This window comes from Argentina anserina, chromosome 2 (genome assembly GCF_933775445.1).
Source record: "Argentina anserina chromosome 2, drPotAnse1.1, whole genome shotgun sequence".
In the NCBI taxonomy this organism is placed as follows: Eukaryota; Viridiplantae; Streptophyta; class Magnoliopsida; order Rosales; family Rosaceae; genus Argentina; species Argentina anserina.
Window position 1 is genome coordinate 25,730,506 of NC_065873.1, and position 23,973 is coordinate 25,754,478.

A 23,973-nucleotide genomic window follows, 5' to 3' on the forward strand; every position below is an offset into this window, starting at 1 on the left:
GCTCCTATCTCGACTAAGATATCTCATAGTTTCTTGTTGAGCTGGTTGTTCCACAATTTGATCATGTTGTTGCTGAGGTTGGTCCACAATTTGGGAATCAGGAGTCATTATGAATGTAAGTATTAATGACTGTAGAATTTTGCTGAGGAGCGATGGGCGGAGAATTTTCAAATGGTATCCGAACAATAGGATTATCAGACATTAATGGCTCATAAAATATATGAGTTGGATTTACATCAAATAATTCTCCTTGCAGGAGTTGCAACTCCCCCTGAAGGTCATATTCATGCTTCTGGAAAAAAAAAATTTGATTCATCAAATCTGACATCTCTTGACACATATGCTTTTCTTGCTACAAGATCATAGCATTTATAGCCTTCTGAGAAGTAGAATACCCCAGAAACACACACTTAACTGCTCTAGATTCAAACTTGTCTCTTTGCTTAGCTTGCAGATGAACGTAGCAGATGCAGCCAAAAATTCTCAAATGACTAACATCAATATCTCTGGCCTTAAAAACTTGAAATGGTGACTTGAACTCCAAAACACTGCTAGGTAAACGATTAATCAAATATGCAGCAGTATGAATAGTATAAGATCAGAATCGTTTTGGAACATTAGCCTGTAACATGAGAGATCTGGTTTTTTCAAGTAGATCTCTATTCTTCCTCTCAAATATTCAATTTTGCTGAGGTGTTCCAACACAAGATGTTTGATGATAAATGCCATGATCACTGAGATATTGAGTAATTTTTTTTGAAGTTTACTCTGTGCCATTATTTGATCTTAATGTGCAGATATTAGAAGAAAAAATGATTTTTAACCAGATTATGAAAGTCTTGGAAGCATCTGGCAACTTCAGTCTTAGATTTCAAGTACACAAATGTTTTTCTAGAAAAATCATCAATAAAAGTCACATAATATTTATAGCCATCAACTTATACAATTTTTTTGCAGGTCCCCAAATGTCAGAGTGTATCAATTCAAAATTCTTGGAAGCTCTAGACATAGAACTGGAAAATGGCAAATGCGTTGGCTTTGACTTTTGACAAATCTCACAAATGTGAGAGTGTTTACATAATTCAGGAAAGATAAAAAATATGACTTGAGATGAAGGATGAGATAATCACATGTGCCACATATCATGCTGATGAGAGGTGGTGTTTGATTCTATAAGAAGAAACTTGGAAAAGTTTGCATATGAAGAAATGTAGTACATACCATTTAGAAAAAATCTTTCACCACTCTTTTTCTTCGAGACCCGATCTTGGAAGATCACACTTGTAGTTGAGAATGTGATTAGACAATCTAAAACATAAGTCTTTCAACAAAAAGAAGCTTAAATGGAAAAGAATGAACAAACATTACGTTTGAATTTTTATGTTCAAAGAACAACTTTAGGTTTCCCTTTCCCAAAATATGAACTTTTTCCCTATTTGCAATAGATACTTGTGATGATTTTTCAAACAATATAAAATTAGATAATGAAGATGCATCATTAAGCATATAATCAGAGGCACCAGAGTCAACTATCCAAAAATCATGATTTTTACTCAATTCTAAACATGTAGAAATTGCACAAATGATACCTGGAATCTCTCATTCGTCCACTGCATCAATCTTAGCAAGAAAGCCTATGAATTTTCCAAGCATATCAGTATAATTACTACTCTTGTTTCCTCCTTGTTGTTGTTGGATGAAGCTTGCAAAAGCATTAATCAAATTAATGAGATTTGCAGTAAAATCCATCATGCCTTCTGATGAACTGCTGCTAGCAATATTGGCCTTTGGTGGATAAACATACTTGGACTGGTTCCTTGAGTTCTTGTCTTTATGAAACTTAGCTTTGAGCTCAGGGTGAAGAATCCAACAAGTCTCTTTCTGATGACCAACACTAGACCTACCAATCTTCTCACAATGAGAACATTTTAGATTTGGTCTTTTGCCTTTGTAGGGTCTATTATTACTCATAAAAGCCCTAGCCTCTGACACTTGTGTCAGGTTGAGGAGCGTCCAATTCCAGTGGATGAATTGAGTGAAGCTGACGAAGTGTTTTGCACAGGAACTGCAATTGGTGTTGCTCCTGTGGGAAACATTACATATAAAGATAAAAGGTACCATTCTATGATCCTCCTTACTTTAATTACTTTCATTATGAATTAATGAAGGAAAATCAAGTTCAAACCGATTAATGGCTTCATCCTTTTTGTATGGCAAATCTCATTATTGTACTTGCATAGTAGCTCATGCAATTGACTCATAGTTATATGTATGCAGGATGGAATACATAACAGGTGCCAAAACTGTATGTCCAAAGCTCAATTCAACTCTCGTAGGAATTCAAACGGGCCTTATTGAGGATAAAAAAGGCTGGATTCTCGAAATTGAATAATAATTGTATCAAAGTGAATGGAATAGATGTACATTGATCATGTATTCTGAGTTTATCACTATTTTCAAATGAGGTTATTCCACCATTGTCTTACGCTTAGTTTCATAGTGAGGTTTTCGTTAAATAAAATATTATAATTTACCACTATGACTTTATAAGGTTGGTTGATATATAATTGGTTAAGAAAAATCTCTTGAGAATCAGAATTGGATACAAATATTGATGAAAATCTAGTAACCATTCATTAGTCATTCACTCATGGCATATTTACTTCACGAGAATGAAATTATATTCCTTCGGAATCGATTTCATATTCAATTGTATTCCTCCGGAATCGATTTCATATTCAATTGCAGTGTCTAATTGTGGTGGGGCCCACCTTCTAAATCTGGAATGATTCCAGGATAAATCCGGATTTAATAAATTATAAACCTACCCAACCGCAAAACTACCAACTCCAAGAGTAATTTAGTAATAAGCTAGATTTTAACTCTAACTCTTTATTGTAAGTAAATAACAACAATCGTAATTAGTTTTATTCCCATTCCCCCCATATTATTTTATTCCGTCTCTCATTCTTTTTTATTCCATTCCAGATGAATTTCATTCTAAGTAAGTAAACGTGCCAATGAAATAAAACAAATGAATGAATTGATGTCCCCAAAAGACTCATCACTCGATCACCTGTACAATATTTTTTGGTTTGTTCTGTCACACACATCGTGAGCCAAATTTAAAAGGAATAAACAAACGACAATAAAAAGAACCGGGCTGCATGGGCCTTCGGCAACATGAAGCAAGTCATTATGATTCAAAATCCAATATCATCTGCATCATCATGTCCGTTGATGACAATTATACGTTAGGATTCATAGCAAGAGTTCAAAGTTCTTGAGGTTGTTAATTGATTGGCAGTTTGGCAGATCAAGAAAGACAGTTCTGTTTAATGTTTAAACGAGCTCCGTCGACGTCATTTGATGATCGACTATTAGTCTGCTTCTTATTGCTTTTGGTTCTAATGTTTTTCATTCTTTCATGATGAATTCTCATTTCTCATGAGATCTTTTCTTACCCTGACCCTCAGGCCTCATGCTAACCATGCAGCCCCCTGGAAATCCATATACAATAGCTGATTATAAGTGGAAACCCCTACGCTTATTATGCACATACAAAATTAATTTAGTTTTATTATTATGTACATGAGTGGGTATTGTACATACGCAGGGCCACTTCTGAACATACAAGAGCCTAGTGCGAAACTTAAATTGAGGGTTATATAGAAATAACTACAAATAAAGGTATGTAATCGTCATCAAATCAACTCATATAATGTCAATGAACACCTCAAACATCACATATAAGGTGGATAATCTTGGCATTCAATCATTCATCATCAAAATCACAGGAAAACTAAAACTAAAATAAAAACCTACATGTACTTTTCTATCAATTCGCTTATGAACTTTCTGACAATCTTCGCTAAATTTTAAGAATTTAACTATTACACTACAAAAAATATGAGGAAAGGACACATTCATTTGTGGCTAAAATGTGACATGTAATGGTGTGGTCTTTCTCCAAAATCTCACAAAACCTCCCAAAAATGTGGCTTTTTAATTACTATTTGTTCCGGAAGAATTACTATTCTACCCTTATGTGTGTCTTAGCCTAATAGGTTTCCTGTTAGGAGATAGATTAGCATCTCCGTAATAGATTAGGACTTCGAATCCTACGGGATTGTGGTTTTGTAAATGTCTATATATAGGCCACCATATCATTCAATAATACACAATTATTTCATCATGCATCACGTTATCACGCACTTTGCCCTAAAACCCTGAACTTTTAGAGCCCTATTTTTTTTCTCTATCTTCTCCTCCGCCGGCCGCCGTCGATTCCACGTTCTGGCCTCTCCTCGCCGGTGCACCTCCTGCTCGCCGCCGCACCTCCAGCCATGCAGCCCCTGCACGCATCCCCGCAGCCCCTGCCCGCAGCCCTGCACACAGCCCCGCAGCCCCTGCACGCAGCCTCGCAGCCCCTGCACGCAGCCCCGCAGCCCCTGCACGCAGCCCCGCAGCACCGCAGGCTCTCCTCCGCAAAAACATCTTTTTGCCCCGCAAGTCCCCGCATCAAAGCCTTCAAAATTGCTCCTCCCGCATATTCACGCAAGAGACGTGAAATTCACAAGCAAGGACTTCGCTCAAGAGAAGCTACTCCCGTATACTACAAACCTTCAAAGGTAAATTTTTCATAAACGTTCCCGCTTTTGAACGTATAGATATATTATATCGGGCGCTATTAGCCTTCTTCTTGTCTTAATTCCGGCCTTTCTTATAACGCCGATGAGACTATAGAGGGATGAGTTTCCCCTCTTGGTCGATGTTTTCTGTGTGACGGTCCTGGGGGAGTCACGATTGTTTTGAAAGGGAAGTTAATCGATTTTCGTGTGGTCGCCTGAGTGCACCGCTATTTTGGGTGCGATCATGAGTATCGCCGCTTGCATCGATTTTTCTTGTGACCATATACGTCACCCCTTCTAATTCCTATTATACTTAAATCTAATCGATTCCGTATTCGTTTTGTAGATGTCATCGCCATCTCGACCGGAATTTGGCCTTCTTGATCTAGAAGGAAAGGAATACCACCGCTGGGTTTCCGACATGGAACTCACTTTTGAGAGCCGAGGGATTGAAGGCATGTTTGCCGACCCTCCTGCTGATTTCCCACCCATGGCTAAGACTTAGACTCTCATCTTCATGAGACGTCACATCAATGCAACTCTCAAGAGGCAATACTTAAACGTAAAAGATCCTAAAGAATTATGGGACAAACTACGCTTGCGGTACAACAACGTTCATGATAAGCTTCTTCCTGAATTGACCGTTAGATGGGATAACATCCGTCTATTGGACTATAAGAGAGTGGATGATTTCAATCAGGATATGCTATGCTTGCAATCCGATCTTGGCACCGTTGGTGTCATCAAGACCGACCTAGATCTTCTCAATAAGACATTGGACACGTTTCCAATCAACTATGAGGTTCAAGCTCATACGTACCGCACTCATGTAGAGGAAGGGAAGATCCGGTCTTTTGCCGACTTAATGGCACTCTTGGCTAAGAAGGAGAGACATTCTGAGATTCTCCTCAACAACAACAATAGACCTGTTGGCACTAAAAGAATTTCTACGCCACAGTCTAACTATGGGAAAACTCCTAAGCAAAAGAATCAATCAAGGAACGCTCTATATCAGCACCAAAATAACAACTCTCGTGGTGGGAGGCAACAAGGCCGATCTCGGCCTCGGTCCAATACATGGAACGTGATGGTGGCGGCGCCGCACCCTCTGGGGGAGGCCGTCCCCGTCCCAAACTCCAAGGAGGCCGTGCGCCTCCTAATGCCTCCACTTCCGGTAATGGCAAGTCTCCATGCTTAAAATGTGGCTCCTTCAAGCACTTTAATCGCGATTGTCGCGCTAGCAAAGAGATGATCAAGGCTTACTCCGCCTACAAGAAGTTTCTACAACCCGAATCGAATCATGTGGATGAGGACCATGAGAACGAGACTCACCATATCTCCATGAAACCCGAGCCCCTTGCTTCTAAGGCTAGACCTCCGGTTGCTACCATGGATACTCCCGACTTTGATTAGTTGTTTTAGCTTCTTTAGCTTTATGATTCAAGTATTGTTATGGCCGACCGCCATTGTTATTTTCATTGACTTTGTAATAGTCTTTTGATTTTGGAATTAGAAGTTTATGTGTGATGTATTAAAGATTGGCATTCAATAAAATTTCTCATTTCTTGCTTACAAGATGATCTCTTTGAGAATTTTATTTATCTGACACTTAGCATGATGATCAACGTGTGCAACTCACGTGGTTTTTAAATTAGACGCTTTTTGGGTCACATGAGACCCCAATAGCACTACATTGTGAATTTGGAACTTAAAATTCGGAAAACGAACCTCGGAACGTCGAAAACGACGTCGTTTTGCCTTGGCCGGACCCGGTTACTATTCAGGCGTTTCCGGCACGTTTTGCCGGCGTATTCGCCGTCTTCCGGCCATTTCCCGGCGCCACACGGTTCCTGCCGGCGTCCCCTGTCGGACCTGAAGTTCCGGCAATCGGTGCCGCCGGTTTTCCAACGAGTTTTTCGACGATTTGTTCCGTCGTTTCTCGTCATTTTTCCGGCATATTGCAGCACTCCCTGCTGCCACGTTTTCCCCATCCAAAATTCACCCGGTTTTGAGTTCTTTTGACATGGTTTTCCGGTTTGTTTTCCGGTTTTCTCCAAGTCCGTTATATGCACTCACCGGTACTCTTTGTGTGCGTTTTCCACACCATTTTTGGATGGTTTATACCACCCTAGTTTACTGTTTGGTATTTCACTGCTTCAATACCATGATTTCCAACTCTTTAGTTGAAGAATGTAGTACTATTGCCATGTGATACATTCGATGGGATCGACCTTTGTTCCGATTCCCATTTTTACAATATCCTACGGCGTATTGTATAGAATTGTTCCCGTGTCGCTGACTCTCTTAATTGTCATTTTGTAGATGTCCCGCAGTGAAATCGAATGTCTAGCTGATTGCGGAACCACCCACACTGTCCTACAGCACAGGCAGTTGTTCACGGATCTAGTGTTTTCGACTTCTTCGATGACTACAACGATTGGCTCGAAATCCATCATTCAAGGAAGAGGCACTGCTTCTTTCATGTTGCCTAATGGTACGACTCTTAACGTCGTAGACGCTCTTTATGCGCCGAAGTCTCCCCGCACCTTGCTAAGTTTTAAGGACATACGTGGCAATGGTTTTCACCTCGATACTTATGTTGAGAATGGAGAGGAATATCTTTGTGTTACCTCTGAGAAAGCAGGCCATCGCCGCATCTTAGAGAAGATGAAGAGTCTTGGGAATGGTTTATATCTTACTTCCATTCGAATCTTTGAATCATATGCGGTTGAACGCAACTTTTGTGATTCGGACTCTTATATGCTTTGGCATGCCCGTCTCGGGCACCCTACACGTGATATGATGATTAGAATTCTTAAGAATTCACATGGTCATCCATTTTTCAAGTCCCGGAAGCGATTGGAGGATCACCTCACCCGTGCTCCGCACGGTGAGGCCGTGCCTACCCATGCACCGCATGGTGTGGCCGAGCATGCCCCACTCGGCAGCTCCATGGCTTTCATGCCGTCGGTGGCGGCATCCCCTCCTTCACAGGAGCTTGTGATGCCTCCCGTGCTTTCAAATGCCTCCATGGCAATTTCTGATGCCCATCGCTCGTTTTGCAAAGCTTGTTCTCTTGCTAAATTTCAAGGAAGTCCTTCTTTTGCTAAGGCTTCAACCGAGAACATTCCATTCTTACAACGTATCCAATGTGACATTTGTGGACCTATTCAACTAGAATGCGGACCTTTTCTATATTTTATGGTATTGGTTGATGCATCGACGCGTTGGTCACACGTCGCTTTGCTATCCACAAGGAATGCTGCATTTGCTAAGTTATTAGCTGAGATCATCAAACTTCGGGCTCACCACCCCGATTATCCTATCAAATCCATTCGTTTGGATAATGCTGGAGAATTCACCTCCAAAACTTTTGATGATTACTGCATGTCTATTGGGATCGAAGTTGAACATCCCGTTCCTCATGTTCATTCACAGAACGGTCTAGTAGAGGCTACCATCAAGCGTATTCAGCTTGTTGCTCGGGCAATGGTTATGGGTACTAACCTGCCGGTCTCTGCGTGGGGATATGCAGTGTTGCATGCAGCGACACTTATTCGTTTCCGACCCGCGGCTAACCAAGCGTTTAGTGCGTACCAGATGGTAACTGGTTACGAACCCAATATTTCACACTTACGCATCTTTGGTTACGCCGTTTATGTGCCTATTACGCCTCCGCTGCGTACTAAGATGGGTCCTCAGAGACGATTAGGTATCTATGTTGGCTATAATTCCCCAACGATTGTCCGCTACTTAGAACCAACCACCGGAGATCTCTTTACTGCAAGATTTGCGGATTGTCGCTTTGATGAGACATGCTTCCCGTCGTTAGGGGGAGATGGAAATGTTATCATTCCAAATGAACGTCAGGAATTGACGTGGTGTGTCTCCACTATGTCTCATTATGATCCCCGCACTGCTCAAAGCGAGTTAGGAGTGCAACGCATTATCGACCTCTAGAGTGTCGCGGATTCGATGCCCGATGGCTTTGTAGATATTGCTAAAGTGACGAGATCAAACATACCCGCTGCGAACGTACCGGCACGGTTGGATGTCCCGAAATACGGGCGTGGAAGACAAGCTCCTGGACCTAGCAACGTTGGCACCGCCCTTGACAGTGGGACGGAGGCCGGCGGCGGCACCACCGTACGCTGTGGTGTTGCCGGCGCCCCTTGTGGCAACGATGCCGAGATGGCCCGGCATGGAGAAGCTTCAGCCTCGGCTCCTCAAAGAAAAAAAGGGAGACCGATAAACTCTAGGGATTCAAAACCTAGAAAGAAGCGAATGACTAAGGCACATCGCGTCATCAACGATGAATCACCATCGTATGAAGTTGTCTCTGATTACAGCTATGTCCATGAATCAACTCAAGTGTTACCGTGGGACGCTATGGAACCTTGTTTGATGCCAGAGAACAACGAAATCTCAGTAAACTACACAAGTGAGCAGTCGGTCCGAAACCGAGCCACTACATGCATTGATGACGTTTTCGCTTATTCCGTCGCACATGAGATCATATCTGAAGACGACGTTGAACCTCGATATGTAGCTGAATGTGAACGCAGAGCAGATTGGCCGAAGTGGAAGGAAGCAATTCAAGCAGAACTTGACTCATTAGCGAAGCGAGAAGTCTTCGGAAAGGTTGAATTGACTCTAAGAGATGTCAAACCTGTTGGACATAAATGGGTCTTCGTTCGTAAGCGTAATGAGATGAACGAGATCGTGCGATATAAGGCAAGACTCGTGGAGCAAGGATTCTCACAACGACCTGGTATTGACTATGAAGAGACTTATTCTCCTGTTGTGGACATCATTACCTTCTGCTACCTCATTAGTCTGGTAGTGTCCGAAAGACTAAACATGCAGCTTATGGATGTGGTCACAGCTTATCTCTATGGGGATCTTGACACAGAGATATACATGAAAGCTCCAGAGGGACTACCTTTACCTCCATCAAGTGCCTTCAGACCACGGAGTGCTCATGCAGTCAGATTACGTCGTTCATTGTACGGGTTAAAGCAATCCGGAAGAATGTGGTACAATCGGTTGCATCAATACTTGGTGAGGAGGGGTTACAAGAATGATGAACTATGCCCATGTGTGTTCATACGAAAGACAAATTCCGGATTCGTCATCGTTGCGGTCTACGTTGATGACATGAACATAATCGGTACTCTTGATGAGATTGAAGAGACCGTGTCTTATTTGAAGTCGGAATTTGAGATGAAAGACCTAGGGAGGACGAAATTCTGTCTCGGCCTTGAGCTTGTGCATAGGGCCGACGACATCTTAGTGCATCAGTCAAATTACATGCAGAAGATGCTTCGACGTTTCAATATGGATCTATGCAGTCCATTGTCTACTCCCATGGTCGTCCGAAGTCTAGATATCAAGAAGGATCCCTTCCGTCCTAAAGAGGATGACGAAGAAGTTCTTGGTCTTGAAGTTCCATACCTTAGTGCGATTGGGGCACTATTGTATCTTGCTCAATGCACTAGACCGGACATATCTTTCGCAGTGAACTTATTAGCTAGATTTAGCTCCGCGCCTGCGCTACGTCATTGGAATAGAATCAAGCATTTATTTCGATACTTGAAAGGTTCCCTTGACATGGGATTGTTCTACCCCTATTGCAGAGAGAACACCGCCACGGTATCTCCCCACACCACCGCCGTCGCCGACCCCGGCCTTGCCGCCGTACGCCGCAGCGACGCCGCCGACCGCCATGGCCTGGAGACCGTGCGCGGTGCCGAGAGCAGCAACCGGTCCCGTGCAGCTCTTTCCCCCGATGCAAAGACTCCAAACAACTAGTTAGATGGTTATGCCGACGCATGGTACCTCTCTGACCCTCACAAGGCTCGTTCTCAAACCGGTTATGTGTTTACCATTGGGAATACGGCGATATCTTGGAGATCCACAAAGCAAACTCTTGTTGCTACTTCTTCGAATCACGCGGAGATCATCGCTCTCCATGAAGCAGTTAAAGAATGTGTTTGGCTACGATCACTTGTTCGCCATATTCGTGATTCTTGTAGATTAGTCTCTACAACTGATCAACCTACGTGCATTTATGAAGATAATGTTGTTTGCATAGAGCAGACAAAGTTAGGTTTCATCAAGGGAGACAACACCAAGCATATTTTGCCTAAGTTCTTCTACAACGTTCAACAACAGAAGTTTTTGAATGTTCAGATCAATCAAGTGAGTTCAGAATCCAATGTTGCGGATTTGTTCACCAAGTCTTTGCCTAAATTTACTTTTGTGAAACATGTGAAGAGCATTGGCATGCGTCGTTTATCGGAACACTAGAGTTTGGTAGACTTCAGGGGGAGTCTACATCACATGTTAAGATCCTTAAGTAGTTGGTGCGTTGTGCTCTTTTTCCCTTCGATCAAGCTTTTGTTTTACCCAAGAGGTTTTTGTTTTGCTTGACAAGGTTTTTACCGAGGCAACGATATGTGCACCATGCAACCTAGGCATGCGACACAAGGGGGAGTGTTCCGGGAGAATTACTATTCTACCATTATGTGTGTCTTAGCCTAATAGGTTTCCTGTTAGGGGATAGATTAGCATCTCCGTAATAGATTAGGACTCTGAATCCTACGGGATTGTGGTTTTGTAAATGCTTATATATAGGCCACCATATCATTCAATAATACACAATTATTTCATCCTGCATCACTATTATATTTAAAAGCCACATTTGTGGTGGATTTGTGGGATTTTGAGAAAAGGCCACACCATTAAAAGCCACATTTGAGCCACAAATGATTTGTGCATGTTTCTCATATTTTTTGTAGTGTTACTAAACCTTACCAAGAGATAACATAACAACCATTGGAATATTATTTTGTAATTCACAAAAGAATAATGGTTTTGGGAATCTGGGTTTGAGGCAGAGGTTAGAAATTAAAAATATAAATGTTGGTTAACAATAAAGATTAGGGATTGTAAATATAAAAATGTTGGTTAAAAAATAATGGAAAGACTGGGTTTTGAACCCAAAACATGTGTGCCATGTTAACTAAGAAAACAAACCATACCAACTAAAGTAAAGTACATAATATGTGTAATTGGTTTTAAAAATTAATTAGTAGTAGTTTTTTTTAACAATCTAAGTTTTGGGGCCTTGTCAAATGAGAGGGCCTTATTTGACCGCACCACCGGCACTTCCCATAGCCAGCCCTATACGTATGTGATAATAAGAACACACATCACTAAATCTGGTGAGTTTTGATCAGGGTTCCTATTTGATGATCATGAAAACCCAAACATATACACATGTGAAAGGGTTTGAGAGTTGTAATCGAAATGAAGTATCGATGAGAACAACAATAGCGCTAATTAGAAAGAAGTCGCCTTGAGGTAATTAGTTTTATGAGTAATTATTTTGTGTACCTACCACACCACGTGACAATGACATGTGGTGTACTCAGTCATCTTATTATATTATGGTATAATTAATATGTATGCGGTAAAAATAATAAAAAAATTATTTACATATAAATAATAAATAAGAAATAAATATAATAAAATATTAACTAATAACAAGAAGATACACATATATATAATAAATTCTCGTAACTTTACGTGCACATTGAAAAAACCACTTTAGATTTATATATACCGACAGTCATTGTTCAAACATGTCGGTCCGTTAGTTAGGAATTCATTGAATATCGAATATCGAGATAAGTAATTGAGTGATACAGTATGTTGATCGTGACTTACTGAACATGCAACTTTATAATCTGTAATGGTTGTTCAACGCATACAAAAGGGAATTAATTATATGAACTAGAAAATGAATGGTTTTGAATTTTTGATTATTAAATTACAAAAATCTCAAATATAAGGAAGTCGTGTTTTGACCATGAGCTAATTAACTAGCTAGCCAACTAACTATGACCTTTATCTGGAAAAAAACTCAAAAGAGAGGCAGCGCAGACAATTTAAGCACTACTTCTTGGGATTTCTTGCGACCTTGCTTGGTTGCTCAATATTTATGGATGCGAGATTTATGCACGACTGTCAAGCGCGGCAGCGAGCACTAGCAAGTAGCGAAACACAGACAGAAGAGAAAGATCGGAGATTGACGAGCAACAAAGCAATAATGGTCAGGCAAGGGACACCAGAATTTGACACTAGCAAGCTGAGCTAGGCAGCTAGCTACCGATTTGATATATACATTGCAATGATTGCATCTTAGTAATATATAGTACTATCAGAGGATGTCCTGAATTTGCTTTTATCACAAGGGAAAAAAGGGTGAATTTTGCATAGATATATGGTACGTACTTACATACACTCATGATTCGTACGTACGTACTTTTGCTATATATATAGCGACAAACAGGATTTTTCAAGTAAGAAAGTCATTATTTTAACTTAAAGTACATATTTTCATTTTTGACCAACTTTTAGATCGATTTTTCACATCTCCACCGTCCAATATCTAGGTTATAACGTATAGATCATCTCCACAAAATTTCAGCCGATTTCATGATCGTTAAGTTATTGAACTAATCAAAACCAATAGACGTATTGAATTTGCCGAACCTGAACCGTTTATATTTTGAGTAGAAAATCGAAGTTATGAGTACGGAGAGTACATTAACGGTTATGGAATCGGCTGAAATTTTGTGGAGATGATCTAAACATTATTACCTAGATATTGGGCGGTGGAGATGTGACAAATCGATTGAAAAGTTGGTCAAAAATGAAAATCCGTACCTTAAGCTAAGATAATGACCTCCTTACCTGAAAAGCGTTGTAGCTACAAATTTACTATATACTATTTTTGAGTTGGTCGGTGCCCTGTAGCTAAGCACTGTTCCCAGCTCGTGTGGCAATTACGGTTCTGTCCTCGGTTTTCTGTCATTTGCGTTCCTGCCATTCACGTCTGTATGAAAGTCGGAGGGTGTACACGTGTCATAACTCTCACCTCCTCGCAAACGTCTCTGATTCCTGAGGCTTCTAATCCATTCTCCATCAGTCTCAGTTGGTTCCTCCTCCATCCAATCCATTGGAAATCTTTCTCAGATTTAGGCTTTTTTCTGGGGATCTAGAGACAGAGATTGAGGTCATAGGGCGACAGAAGAAGCGATCTTCTTTTGAGTATGTTCAATGTTCACTTCTGCTACGTTCTTGATTTTGAGTTTGCATTTGGTGGTTGGTCCGTTCTTTTTCTTTTCTCAAAGTTTCTTCTTACTCTTTGGGTAGGTCTATTTATGCAAATAGTGATTTTGGCGCATCATGGATTGATACGGAACCTGAAAGTTGTGCTATGAATGTCTTTTTTTTTAATTTCTTAATGGAAGGAATTAAGACTTCACTATTGGAGTTCATGAAAACATTCCCTGATGCTAGAGAAGAATGACCAAGCACCCCAGAGCTCGATCGATACTACCATTAGTTATCTTTTATCAAATGAACCTCGGCTATTCATTTGCTGTTTTGGACTGTTGGTTTGTTTTTTGCTTTCCCACTTTGGCTTGCTAATATTTATCTTTATCTGTTTTAGATATGTTGTTACAATTTGTTACTCTCATCACTCTAAAGCTTCATTCAATAAAATATAAATGCAATTTACGGTTGGGTTTCTGGATGGTGATCTAGAGTCTGGGTTTATGGTAATTGCATTTTGGTGATTGGTCTTCTTTGGGTGATTGATTTTTATGCTGTGATTTATTGACTTATGCGTTGGTGGTTGTTTCAGGTGCGATTTGGTTATTGGGATCTGGGTTTGATCGTTTATCTTCCATACTGAGGTATTTGATTGGCCTCTGTTGAATGGGTTTCTGTTGGATGAACTCATAAATTGGTTTTCATTGGCTATGGCTTGCCTGCAGGTATATATATCTGGGTCTATTTAATAGTGAGATTGAAGCTGCAAGGTTTTTACGTTAATAAATAGGCACTATTTTATTAATGCATAAATTTGAGATCTTATGAACCATGTGATGCCATTAGTAAGTGAGTAGTGTTTTCCTTTGAAATCAGAGCATATGACCAGGCTGCCATCAATTGCCATGAAAGGGAAGCGCTCACCAACTTTAATCCAAGCTTATATGATGGGGAGATTGTGACTGAGTCCAGCAATGCAGGTACTTTTGTAACTAGAGAATCAATTATGATCTTTGTATGAAGTCTATCATCAAATCAATTGAGCTGGACATAAACTTCGTCCTTTGTTGATATTGCTATGTCATGCATTCAACTATTTATTGAACATGCGTTGATAATAATCTTGATATAAATTTGGGAATTGCTCCTCCCTTGGCTTCGGACTATCCAAATGAAAACAATGACATGAGCAGCTTTCCTTTTTCATCTTAGCAGCAATCACCTTCCTTTTCGCAATAAATTAAGGGAATTGGAGATGCAAACAACGAGTCGCGCTGTGTATGCTGTTAAAGCAATCCACCTCTGCAAAAGGTTAGAATCCATTTTAATTAGTAATATGTCTTTCTAATTTTTGGGTTTGGTCCCTTCTGTATTCCGAATGGAATCTGATTTTGAAGAATTTTAGTTTATGCTTAGTGATCAATTGTGCTGGTTTTAAGTGATATTGACTTCAATTGATTTGCTATTGAATTTAAAAGACTTTTTTTTGTCTAGATTTTTTTCTTCATTGTTATCTTTTCTTTTTACTGTGTTAAATATTGCATTACTTGCATGTTTGTTTCCGTGATATTTTTATTTGATTAATTGTGCAGGAAATAAAGAAGCATGATCTCAGTTAGAGTGATGGTTCAATTGATATTAAGTTTTTCTTTAAGAGACACAACAAATCACAACATCATTTTTTTATTACAATATAAATATCACAATAAAATTTTTTCCCTTATTGTTGGTTTCTGATAGATAAGAATGATATGTGTGCGGCAATCGCATGTAAGCTTTATAATTCCATTGTATCACATCTTCTTTTGGTTTGAAACTTTGAAAGGAATTATTACATAATCTAAATTATTTTTGCTGATGTTCTTCATTTTGGCTTTTTTGTTCCCCTTCCATATAGGTTTGTTTTTTCTTCTTCTTTTTTTATTTTTATTTTGTGATTCATTTTTTAATCAATTTATTATATGAAATTGTTTATATTAATGTTTATGTGATTATTTGACCTATTTCTATTGTTTGCTTTTCGTTACAAATATGAACTTTTCTAATTTGAAGAGCAGTTAGTTTTGTTCATAGGAGTTCTCTGTGAAGGCATTACTTATTTTAGATATTATATGTGGATCTTCCCTCATTTTTGGAACATAACAAAATTTTGGTTGAATTTCTTGGTTTCTGTTATAGATGGAAAGCTGAGGGATAAGATTACTATGTGAAAGAGGAGAACGAGTTTGTTGCGTGCTGAAGGTATTGAAGCATCAGCCTATGCTAGCTATTTGTCCTACAGCTACGCACGGGATACTACCTAGGGTTTTTACATGTTCCCCATTGGGTATATCTCTCCTTGCTTCTATTTTGTGCTTCAATAGTATTCTTAGCTTTTATTTTTGAATGCAGTAGTATTTTTATGAGATAATTATGATTTATAATGTCCGGGTTTATGTTTAGGGAAATGATTAAAACTACATTTGCAGTTTATTTTTTGAGACAATTTTCTGTTATGCGAACTATTAGTTGGTCTATTACGTGAAGTCGTGAAGTAAATTGCAAAATAGCCAAACCCGCTGCAACGCGCGGGCATTTTTTCTAGTATATATAGTTTTCCACTGGTCAGTTTAGAACAGATGCTTTCTATGCCTACCTAGTTCTTGATGTTGATCATACGTCACAGAAACTACCCATCATAATCGACCACCTAGTTGGTTTCTCTTTGGTTTGCGTTCTTTTTCTCTTGTTGGCCACTGCTGAAAAGGATCAACATACTGATCGATCTCGACTTTGTTTTCAATCTTAGCTAACAGGAGCAGCAACTGGTCATAGAACTAGCTAACTCTTTCACTTACAGTCCTAGCAGTTAGTGGCGGATCTCTTTGGAGACTTGAGGAGTCATGGCTCCTCCGGTGAACATTTATTCTCCCCCCTTAATTAGGTTTTAATTACACAATTAGTTATATATTTAGTATAAATTGCCCCTCCGACAGAATACTTATCTTTATTTCCTTACGAATATGTTATTCTCAATACTAAATGGTGATTATTTTTTCTTTCAAAAAAATTATAGTTTCCATATACATATCACATATGACATACTCATTAATAAATCATGATTATATTTAATTTAATAGAGTATTTAGAGGAAGAGGAAGAGGAAGAGGAAGAGGAAGAGTATTTTGGGGATGAGCCTCCTAGCTTGTCTAGGTTCTAAACCCAAAATAAAAAATAAAATAAAAATTGGCCCATTCGAAATTATTTTTCAAGTTCCGCCACTGTTAACAATGTATTACATCAGTACACCAACACATACGTATGTACTATTGCACTCTTAATTCTTTTGAAATTTTGATGTCCATATACGATATATATATATAGGAAATATCAAGAGCGGGCGTCCGCAAAGCAACAAAAATGTGGACGTCAGCACTTTCACCAAAATCCAGCCACCCCGACGACGATTCCATTGCCGAATTAAGCCTTGCATGTCAGTGGAGTCACCGGTTGCCGATTTGCAGTCGACATTGATCGAACATGATTTTTCCGGTGAGGTTGCTGCTCAGACCTTCGACGTCAACCTCTTTGGCCCTCATCTTCTTGGTGACGTCGTTAGGGATGGTCATGGACTTCGTTCAGGAAGATAAACGTCGTCGGGGATGATTGGATTCTAGTGAAAGCACTGACGTCGGTATGAAAAATGGAGAAAGCTTCGGTGTCCGATTGATAAAACTCAAAAGCGAGAAATGTAGGAAGTTTTGTCGAAAATTCATCAATGAAAAATGGAGAAGCTTCGTGTCCGATACAATCAATCACCTGCAACAAAGCTCATCCCATTGGCCAGAGGCATAAATCAAAGTAGAGAAATTTTATGTGAAGCATTATGAAATCTAGATCCTTCAAAAGGGATAGAAATTTCATCTTCATCGTGAAGACAAGGGTGGGACCCACATATTACTTGGTTGTGTTTGACAAGGAACAAAATCTTCCTGATATTTCCGATATATCCTCCGATATCCCCCTTTTTCAAAAAAACGATATATCTTAAGGGTAAATATCTTATTTTTTCCCGTATCTGCGATATTTCTCCGATAACATAAAATATCTCCAATATTTCTCCGATATTTACGATATATCCGATATATCTTCGATATTTTAGAGAAATATTTGAAAATTTTCACTTAAAAAAATTTAACTCAATTTGAGGATGTCTGAAACTCTCCTTGACCTGGATTTTCTGATTAATTAATCACCTCGAGCCTCGAGGGATATAAAAAATAAGACTAGAAGAGTAGTCTTTCAATCGGCTAATTTTCAATTTTTCGTAAAAGATATTGAGAAGATGAGTGAAAGTTCAAGTCTTAACTCTTAAAAGTCAAGCCATATCAGTGACTAGTACTCTCATTGACCTTCAGAGAATCCAAAATAAAGGGTCACAATATAGTCTCACACTCTCATGACGATCATAAGAGAATATCCAGAATTTTAGTAACAAATGTTCTCCTCGAGGAATATAGAAAGAGTAGTAATTTTTATCTTCTTGACGTCCTCTCAAAGGATATCTAGATAAAGAGTGTTCTCCTTGAGCACTATTGGGGAAAGTAAGAAAACATGGGTTACATTGTAGTCTTTGTCTCCTAGAAGTTCCCTCATACCTTCATAGATTGCTAGCAACCTGTGAACCTATCATGGAAGGATGATAATACTGAAATTTGACATGCGTATTTTAGCACAAACGGCTTCCTCTTCTGCTTGTGAAAGAAAGTGGAGTACTTTTGCTCTTATTCATACAAAGAAAATGAACCGTCTTGCATATCAAAAGTTGGAAAAACTCGTATATTACTACTATAACACGAAGTTACGACTACGTGATAAACGAGCAAAGGATAATGTGATCAATGAAAACAACTATATCGATCTACTTCATGTTGCTATGAACCACTTCAGAATGACATTGATCCTCTTCATGATTAGATTATGCATGTACACCTTGATGATGAAAATGACAACCCTCCTCCACATGTCGTAGAAAAGGCAACTGATTTTAGAATTGATGTAAACAAGGTATTATTTGATGAAGTTAGAGACCCGAGAGATGATTTTAATAATGCTAGTGTGTGGGGCGGTGTAGCAACTCTAGATAGTTCAGATAGTGATGATGATGATGGTGGTGGTGGTGGTAATGGTGATGGTAGTGGTGGAAGTCAACAAGGTGGTGGAGATATAAGGTTTGGATATGGACAATTTTATGTAGGTGAATAATTTGAGCAGTTTACTTGTGAAAGTAATTTTGATCATGCTACCCAAGATGAGAATCATGGATCTAGAGCAGGCGATCATGGTGCACAACAGAAAAATAGGTGCAGGAGGAGGACAAGAGGACCCATTGATGATCAAAATATTTCATCTGATGTTAGTTCAGTTGCCTTAAGTTTTGATTCTATCAGTTTAAGCACATAACACAGTGGGATGTCAAACGAATCACATGAAGTCAACTATCAATCTGGTCATCCTATTTACAATTATGGTCAGTTTGGAGACGTTTATGATCAATTTTCGAGTTTGGTTCATCCTTACTATCTCATTCTCGGAGAAACTATTAGTAACTCAAAAGAGATATATGACTATCATGTTAACCATTACTATTTGTACTATATGGCTCGTATGTCTTGGGCAAAGTATTGTAGTTTTGTTGACCAACGTGCATCTTTTCAAGAACCTAGATCTTCTTTCTAGTACTAGATAAAATTAATAATTGTATTTGTTTGTATGTAATTCAATAATAAATAAATAAATAATTTCGGAAGAGGAACGATATTTTTTTTCCAATATCCCCGATATATCTCCGATATATCCGATATCTCCCTTTTTCAAAAAAACGATATATCCCCCGATACCGATATTTTGAACCTTGGTGTTTGAGCCCAATTTAACGAAATGTTAAATTCTAAGCAATTTAATTAGCCCAAAAACCGATACTTGCGGTCAAAACTATTTTTATTATTTTTATTTGATAAGATATGCGGAATCCTACTTGCAAAAAGAAGTTGTTCGCTAAGATCACAAGTAATAATGAGCTGCCAAAGTCGGCAATGATGTGAGAATCCTAGTTGTAATCAGAATCAAACTCTTTACGGAAGGAAATCTATAATTCTTAGAGACGAAGGAATTGCTAAAACCATAATTTTATCACTATATAAATGGATGAAGAGCATAGAAGAATACATAACTCTCAACAAACAAATTAGTATGTCTGCTAAACAAGACACATCGGGCAAACCCTATTCAAGTCCTCATTGAGGCAAACCAGCGAACAACTACCAAACCACTAAAGACCTCATGTCCTTAGCAACCCAGTTTACCTATTAAATCTTTGCTTACTCACTCCGTAATGATTAAGTACCAATAATGACTCGTACTGAAATGCGAAAGAAGGTTTGGACAAACCAGGCGACCTACACGTTCGACCTAACGAAGGAAATTTTTTAACCTTCATCACATTCGCTGGCATTAAAAGTTAAGACAGCTTACTCACATACGACAAACTTTTGTACGCAAGTATTGACACGCCTACACATACACACACGCTCCAAATAGAGAACGTTCACCAATCCGAATACACAGGCATCACGAATAGGTTGACTCTCACCAATATGGGGCTGCCACCTGGTTTCGTCCACATTTTTCAAAATCATGAACGTGCCTCTCGATCGCCCCTATATATATAATGTAAAATCAGCTAAGAATAATAACTATTATACGTCTTATAAGCAAGTTAGTTTGGATGGAATTTAGGGAGGTGAAAGTATTAGTACGATCTCCTGAAAAGCTACAGACATAAAAACGTACTGAAAATGCTAGCATAGAATTCCCAGACCTAAATTCCTAACGAGACGACCAGTTAACCTATCTTTTCCTCGACTCTCTCTACATGTATATATAAGTAATAATGCATGATTTGATGTATAAATATAAAAATATATATTACAAGGCCAATAAGACATATGTCTCAGACAATATATATATATATAGTTTGTTTCCGGTAGGAGCGTCAGTACCGTAGTTTAAAGTACAGACTTCCATTTTTTGTTAATTTTATGATCGAGTTTTCACATCTCTATTGTCTAATCTTTAGGTAATAACCTAAATAACGTATTGATCATTTCTGCAATTTTTCATCAAATATGATAATTGTTAAGTAACTCAAAATTACGTTTTTCTATTATAAACATAAACAATTCAAATTCGGCATATTTAATCCGTTTATTGGTTTAATCTAGTTAAATACCTTAATGATTATCAAATTGGCTGAAATTTTACAAAAGTGATATATACGTTATTACCTAAAGATTAGACGGTGAAGATGTGAAAACTCGATTGGAACGTTCGCAAAAAATGGAAATCCATACCTTAGCTTACGGATTTCCACACCCAATACACACTCACACACAATATGGTTCCATTAATGTAAAATGTTCAAATTATTAAAGTATGTCATGTACAGAACTAGCTAGTCAGCCAAGGATGGATGGTGAGGATGAGCTTGTTGGACTTATAGTTCCAAGAGAAAAAAATTAATCAGGTGGTAGCAGCCCCTGAATATATATGATGATATAAATGAAAAGTGATATTCTACAGTAAGAAAGACAAGAAGAAAATCCTTAGCTTCTCCCATTCAGCCATTCTGGCACGCTCCTTTTCTCACAATTTTCTATTCAAAACACTCGACTTTCTCTTCTTCCTGCCACACCCTTTTCTAAATTCCATTTGGCCTCATTCCGGGAACCATGTTTATCCCCTTTATTTGATCACCATTTTATATATAATATCTCTCTATCTAGCTATCTGTTCCTCTCTCACATCATATGTTCATAACAGTATCTTGTGGGTTAGCTAATCTCTCTGGATTAAGCTTGATCTCTTAGAAGGATTCAAAGATGGGGAGAGCTCCTTGTTGTGACAAAGCGAACGTGAAGAGAGGGCCGTGGTCACCTGAAGAAGATTCCAAGCTCAAGTCGTATATTGACCTACACGGCACCGGTGGTAACTGGATCGCTTTGCCTCAAAAGATCGGTATATGCCTATTTTCTCAATCATAGTTTTATTTTGATGGAATTAAAGGTTATCTGACCTAGCTGTGACCTGAAAGTATTCAATTAAGCTTATTTTTCTTATAAATTAGGCCTTAAGAGATGTGGGAAGAGCTGCCGACTCAGATGGTTGAACTATCTGCGCCCAAACATCAAACATGGAGGATTTTCTGAAGAAGAAGACAACTTAATATGCAGCCTCTATATAAGTATTGGAAGCAGGTACATAATTACACAACTTCCTATTTGCTAGCCCTAGTTAATCATTCAAATATACCACAGATAGAACTATATTTGCCATTAATTTTAATTAACTGTTTGTGTACTGGGTATATAGGTGGTCTATAATTGCAGCACAACTGCCTGGAAGAACTGATAATGATATAAAGAACTACTGGAATACAAGGTTGAAGAAAAAACTTCTCGGAAAGCATCGCAAGGAACACCGGGCTGCTGCTCGTAGATCAAGTGCAAATCTAAAACAGCAAGAAATTATCAAAAGAGGTCTCATCATCAGTAGTGGGAATTCGAACAATAATTCGATGGTTAATTCAGTGGCGGCTGACAGCCAAAATCCTTACTGGCCAGACCTACCGGTACTCGAAGGATCATTGATACCCAATTACACATTACCAAACCAAGAAGTAGTAGTTCCTTCTTTCAACGACCATACGTCTATCAGAAAACTGCTAATCAAGCTCGGAGGAAGATTTCACTCAGATCATTACGACAATGTTGTTCAACCTAATGTCCAAGATTTGTACTCCTGTAATGCCAATATTCAACTGCCAGTTGATCAATTTCCCAGATCAACGCAACAGATCTATCATGAGGAGTATGCAGCCAATATGCAATCATCTGCTAGCCCGATTGTAGCTGTAGCCAGCAACAATATCAGCAGCCTGGACCAATTTGCACAGATGAACAATTACAACAACCAGACAGATAATGCTGGAGATGGTGCTGTGAACATGTTTCAAGAAGCGCAAAGTAGTAACTATCTTAAGGACTTGGTGTACAACATTGATCCAGATAAGTTAAATGGGTTGGAGTTCTTATACAGTGAAGACATCATGATCATGATGAATGAAAGACCAATTAGCAGTACTACTAGTAACAATACTAGCTATGGTGATCAAAGTACTATTGGATGGAGTGGTGATCAGATGCAGGTGGTGTGTCCTCTTGTAGCTGCCTCAGGCTCAAACTATCATGAAGGCATGCAGAGAATGATAATGCCTCAAGATCGATGCGCTAATATCTGCGGCTTGAGTAGTTATCCTGGGGATGGTGTACAATAATGTCATGATGGTGTACATTAATCAATGTAATAATAGATTTGGTAGCAATAGTGGATTGTCCCAAGTAAACCCTAACTATCTTCTTCCGAATTTTTTTAGATCTGTTATCGATGTGCGCCATGATTGTTCTTATTATATTATATCGATGTGCCTCAGGGTTATTATATTATATGCAACGGGTGTAATTTGAATGACCTACTTGATCGATATATATTATATTTTAATTATATAATGTGATTAGATTTCTAGACCTAATTCCTCTGTTAATGTAGAATTAGGTATTGCAGCTTGAAGTCCGATGATAAGCAATACTGTACGTTAGTTGACAGTGGGGATCGGCTAGCATTTTTCTCTTGTAATTATGTAGGCAGTTTTATAGTTATTATGTTGGTGATCACAATGTTCCTTCTGAAATCGATAGGATGATATTGGCTCCTAGCTAGTTAACTTCTTGGAATTTGCATGTTCTCTGAGTAATATGCTTTCAGGAGTGACTAGTATACATATATATCCTGAACATGCACTTATGCACGCTAACCTTTCTAGCTTCCAGGATTATACTATAACTATCGGCAGGCTCTCATTTAAACGTATTCTAGTTAAAAAAAACTAAAGGTATTATTCTTCCAGTACTTCTTGACAGTAAAATGCAATATGTTAATTAATGTTATTCTCATTATGTTCATGCATACTAATAAGCCTCTAAGGATTCAAACATTGACGATCAGTTCACTCTTGATGCCACAGACTCTTCCACAGCTAGAATGCCAGTTAGTACGCGCGTAGATACCTTGCTTCTTTTTATAAAGGTAATCTGGTAAAAATAAAAATAAAAATTGTGCT

At 38.7% G+C, this 23,973-nt stretch overlaps 1 protein-coding gene and 1 long non-coding RNA gene across 3 annotated transcripts; both read left to right on the plus strand.

Annotated features, from left to right (window-relative positions):
• Nucleotides 1–13,587: 13,587 nt before the first annotated feature.
• Nucleotides 13,588–16,337, plus strand: LOC126784380 (uncharacterized). Of its 2 annotated transcripts, XR_007670913.1 has the most exons (7): nt 13,588–13,748; nt 13,854–14,098; nt 14,350–14,482; nt 14,634–14,737; nt 14,973–15,068; nt 15,936–16,083; nt 16,226–16,337. It is a non-coding gene; the product is annotated as an uncharacterized LOC126784380 (long non-coding RNA). The 2 variants fall into 2 exon arrangements; XR_007670914.1 differs by lacking the exon at nt 13,854–14,098.
• Nucleotides 16,338–21,624: 5,287 nt separating this feature from the next.
• LOC126784374 (transcription factor MYB87-like) lies at nt 21,625–23,272 on the plus strand. The gene is made up of 3 exons (XM_050509835.1): nt 21,625–21,812; nt 21,922–22,051; nt 22,167–23,272. The coding sequence occupies exons 1-3, from the start codon at nt 21,677–21,679 to the stop codon at nt 23,128–23,130; spliced, it is 1,230 nt and encodes a 409-aa protein (XP_050365792.1). The 5' UTR covers nt 21,625–21,676; the 3' UTR covers nt 23,131–23,272.
• Nucleotides 23,273–23,973: the final 701 nt, after the last annotated feature.

Coding starts and splice junctions, on each gene's coding strand:
- LOC126784374 (XM_050509835.1), top strand. CDS start 21,677: ATGGGGAGAGCTCCTTGTTGTGACAAAGCGAACGTGAAGAGAGGGCCG. Junction 21,813..21,921: donor CGCTTTGCCTCAAAAGATCG/GTATATGCCTAT, acceptor CTTATAAATTAG/GCCTTAAGAGATGTGGGAAG. Junction 22,052..22,166: donor TATATAAGTATTGGAAGCAG/GTACATAATTAC, acceptor CTGGGTATATAG/GTGGTCTATAATTGCAGCAC.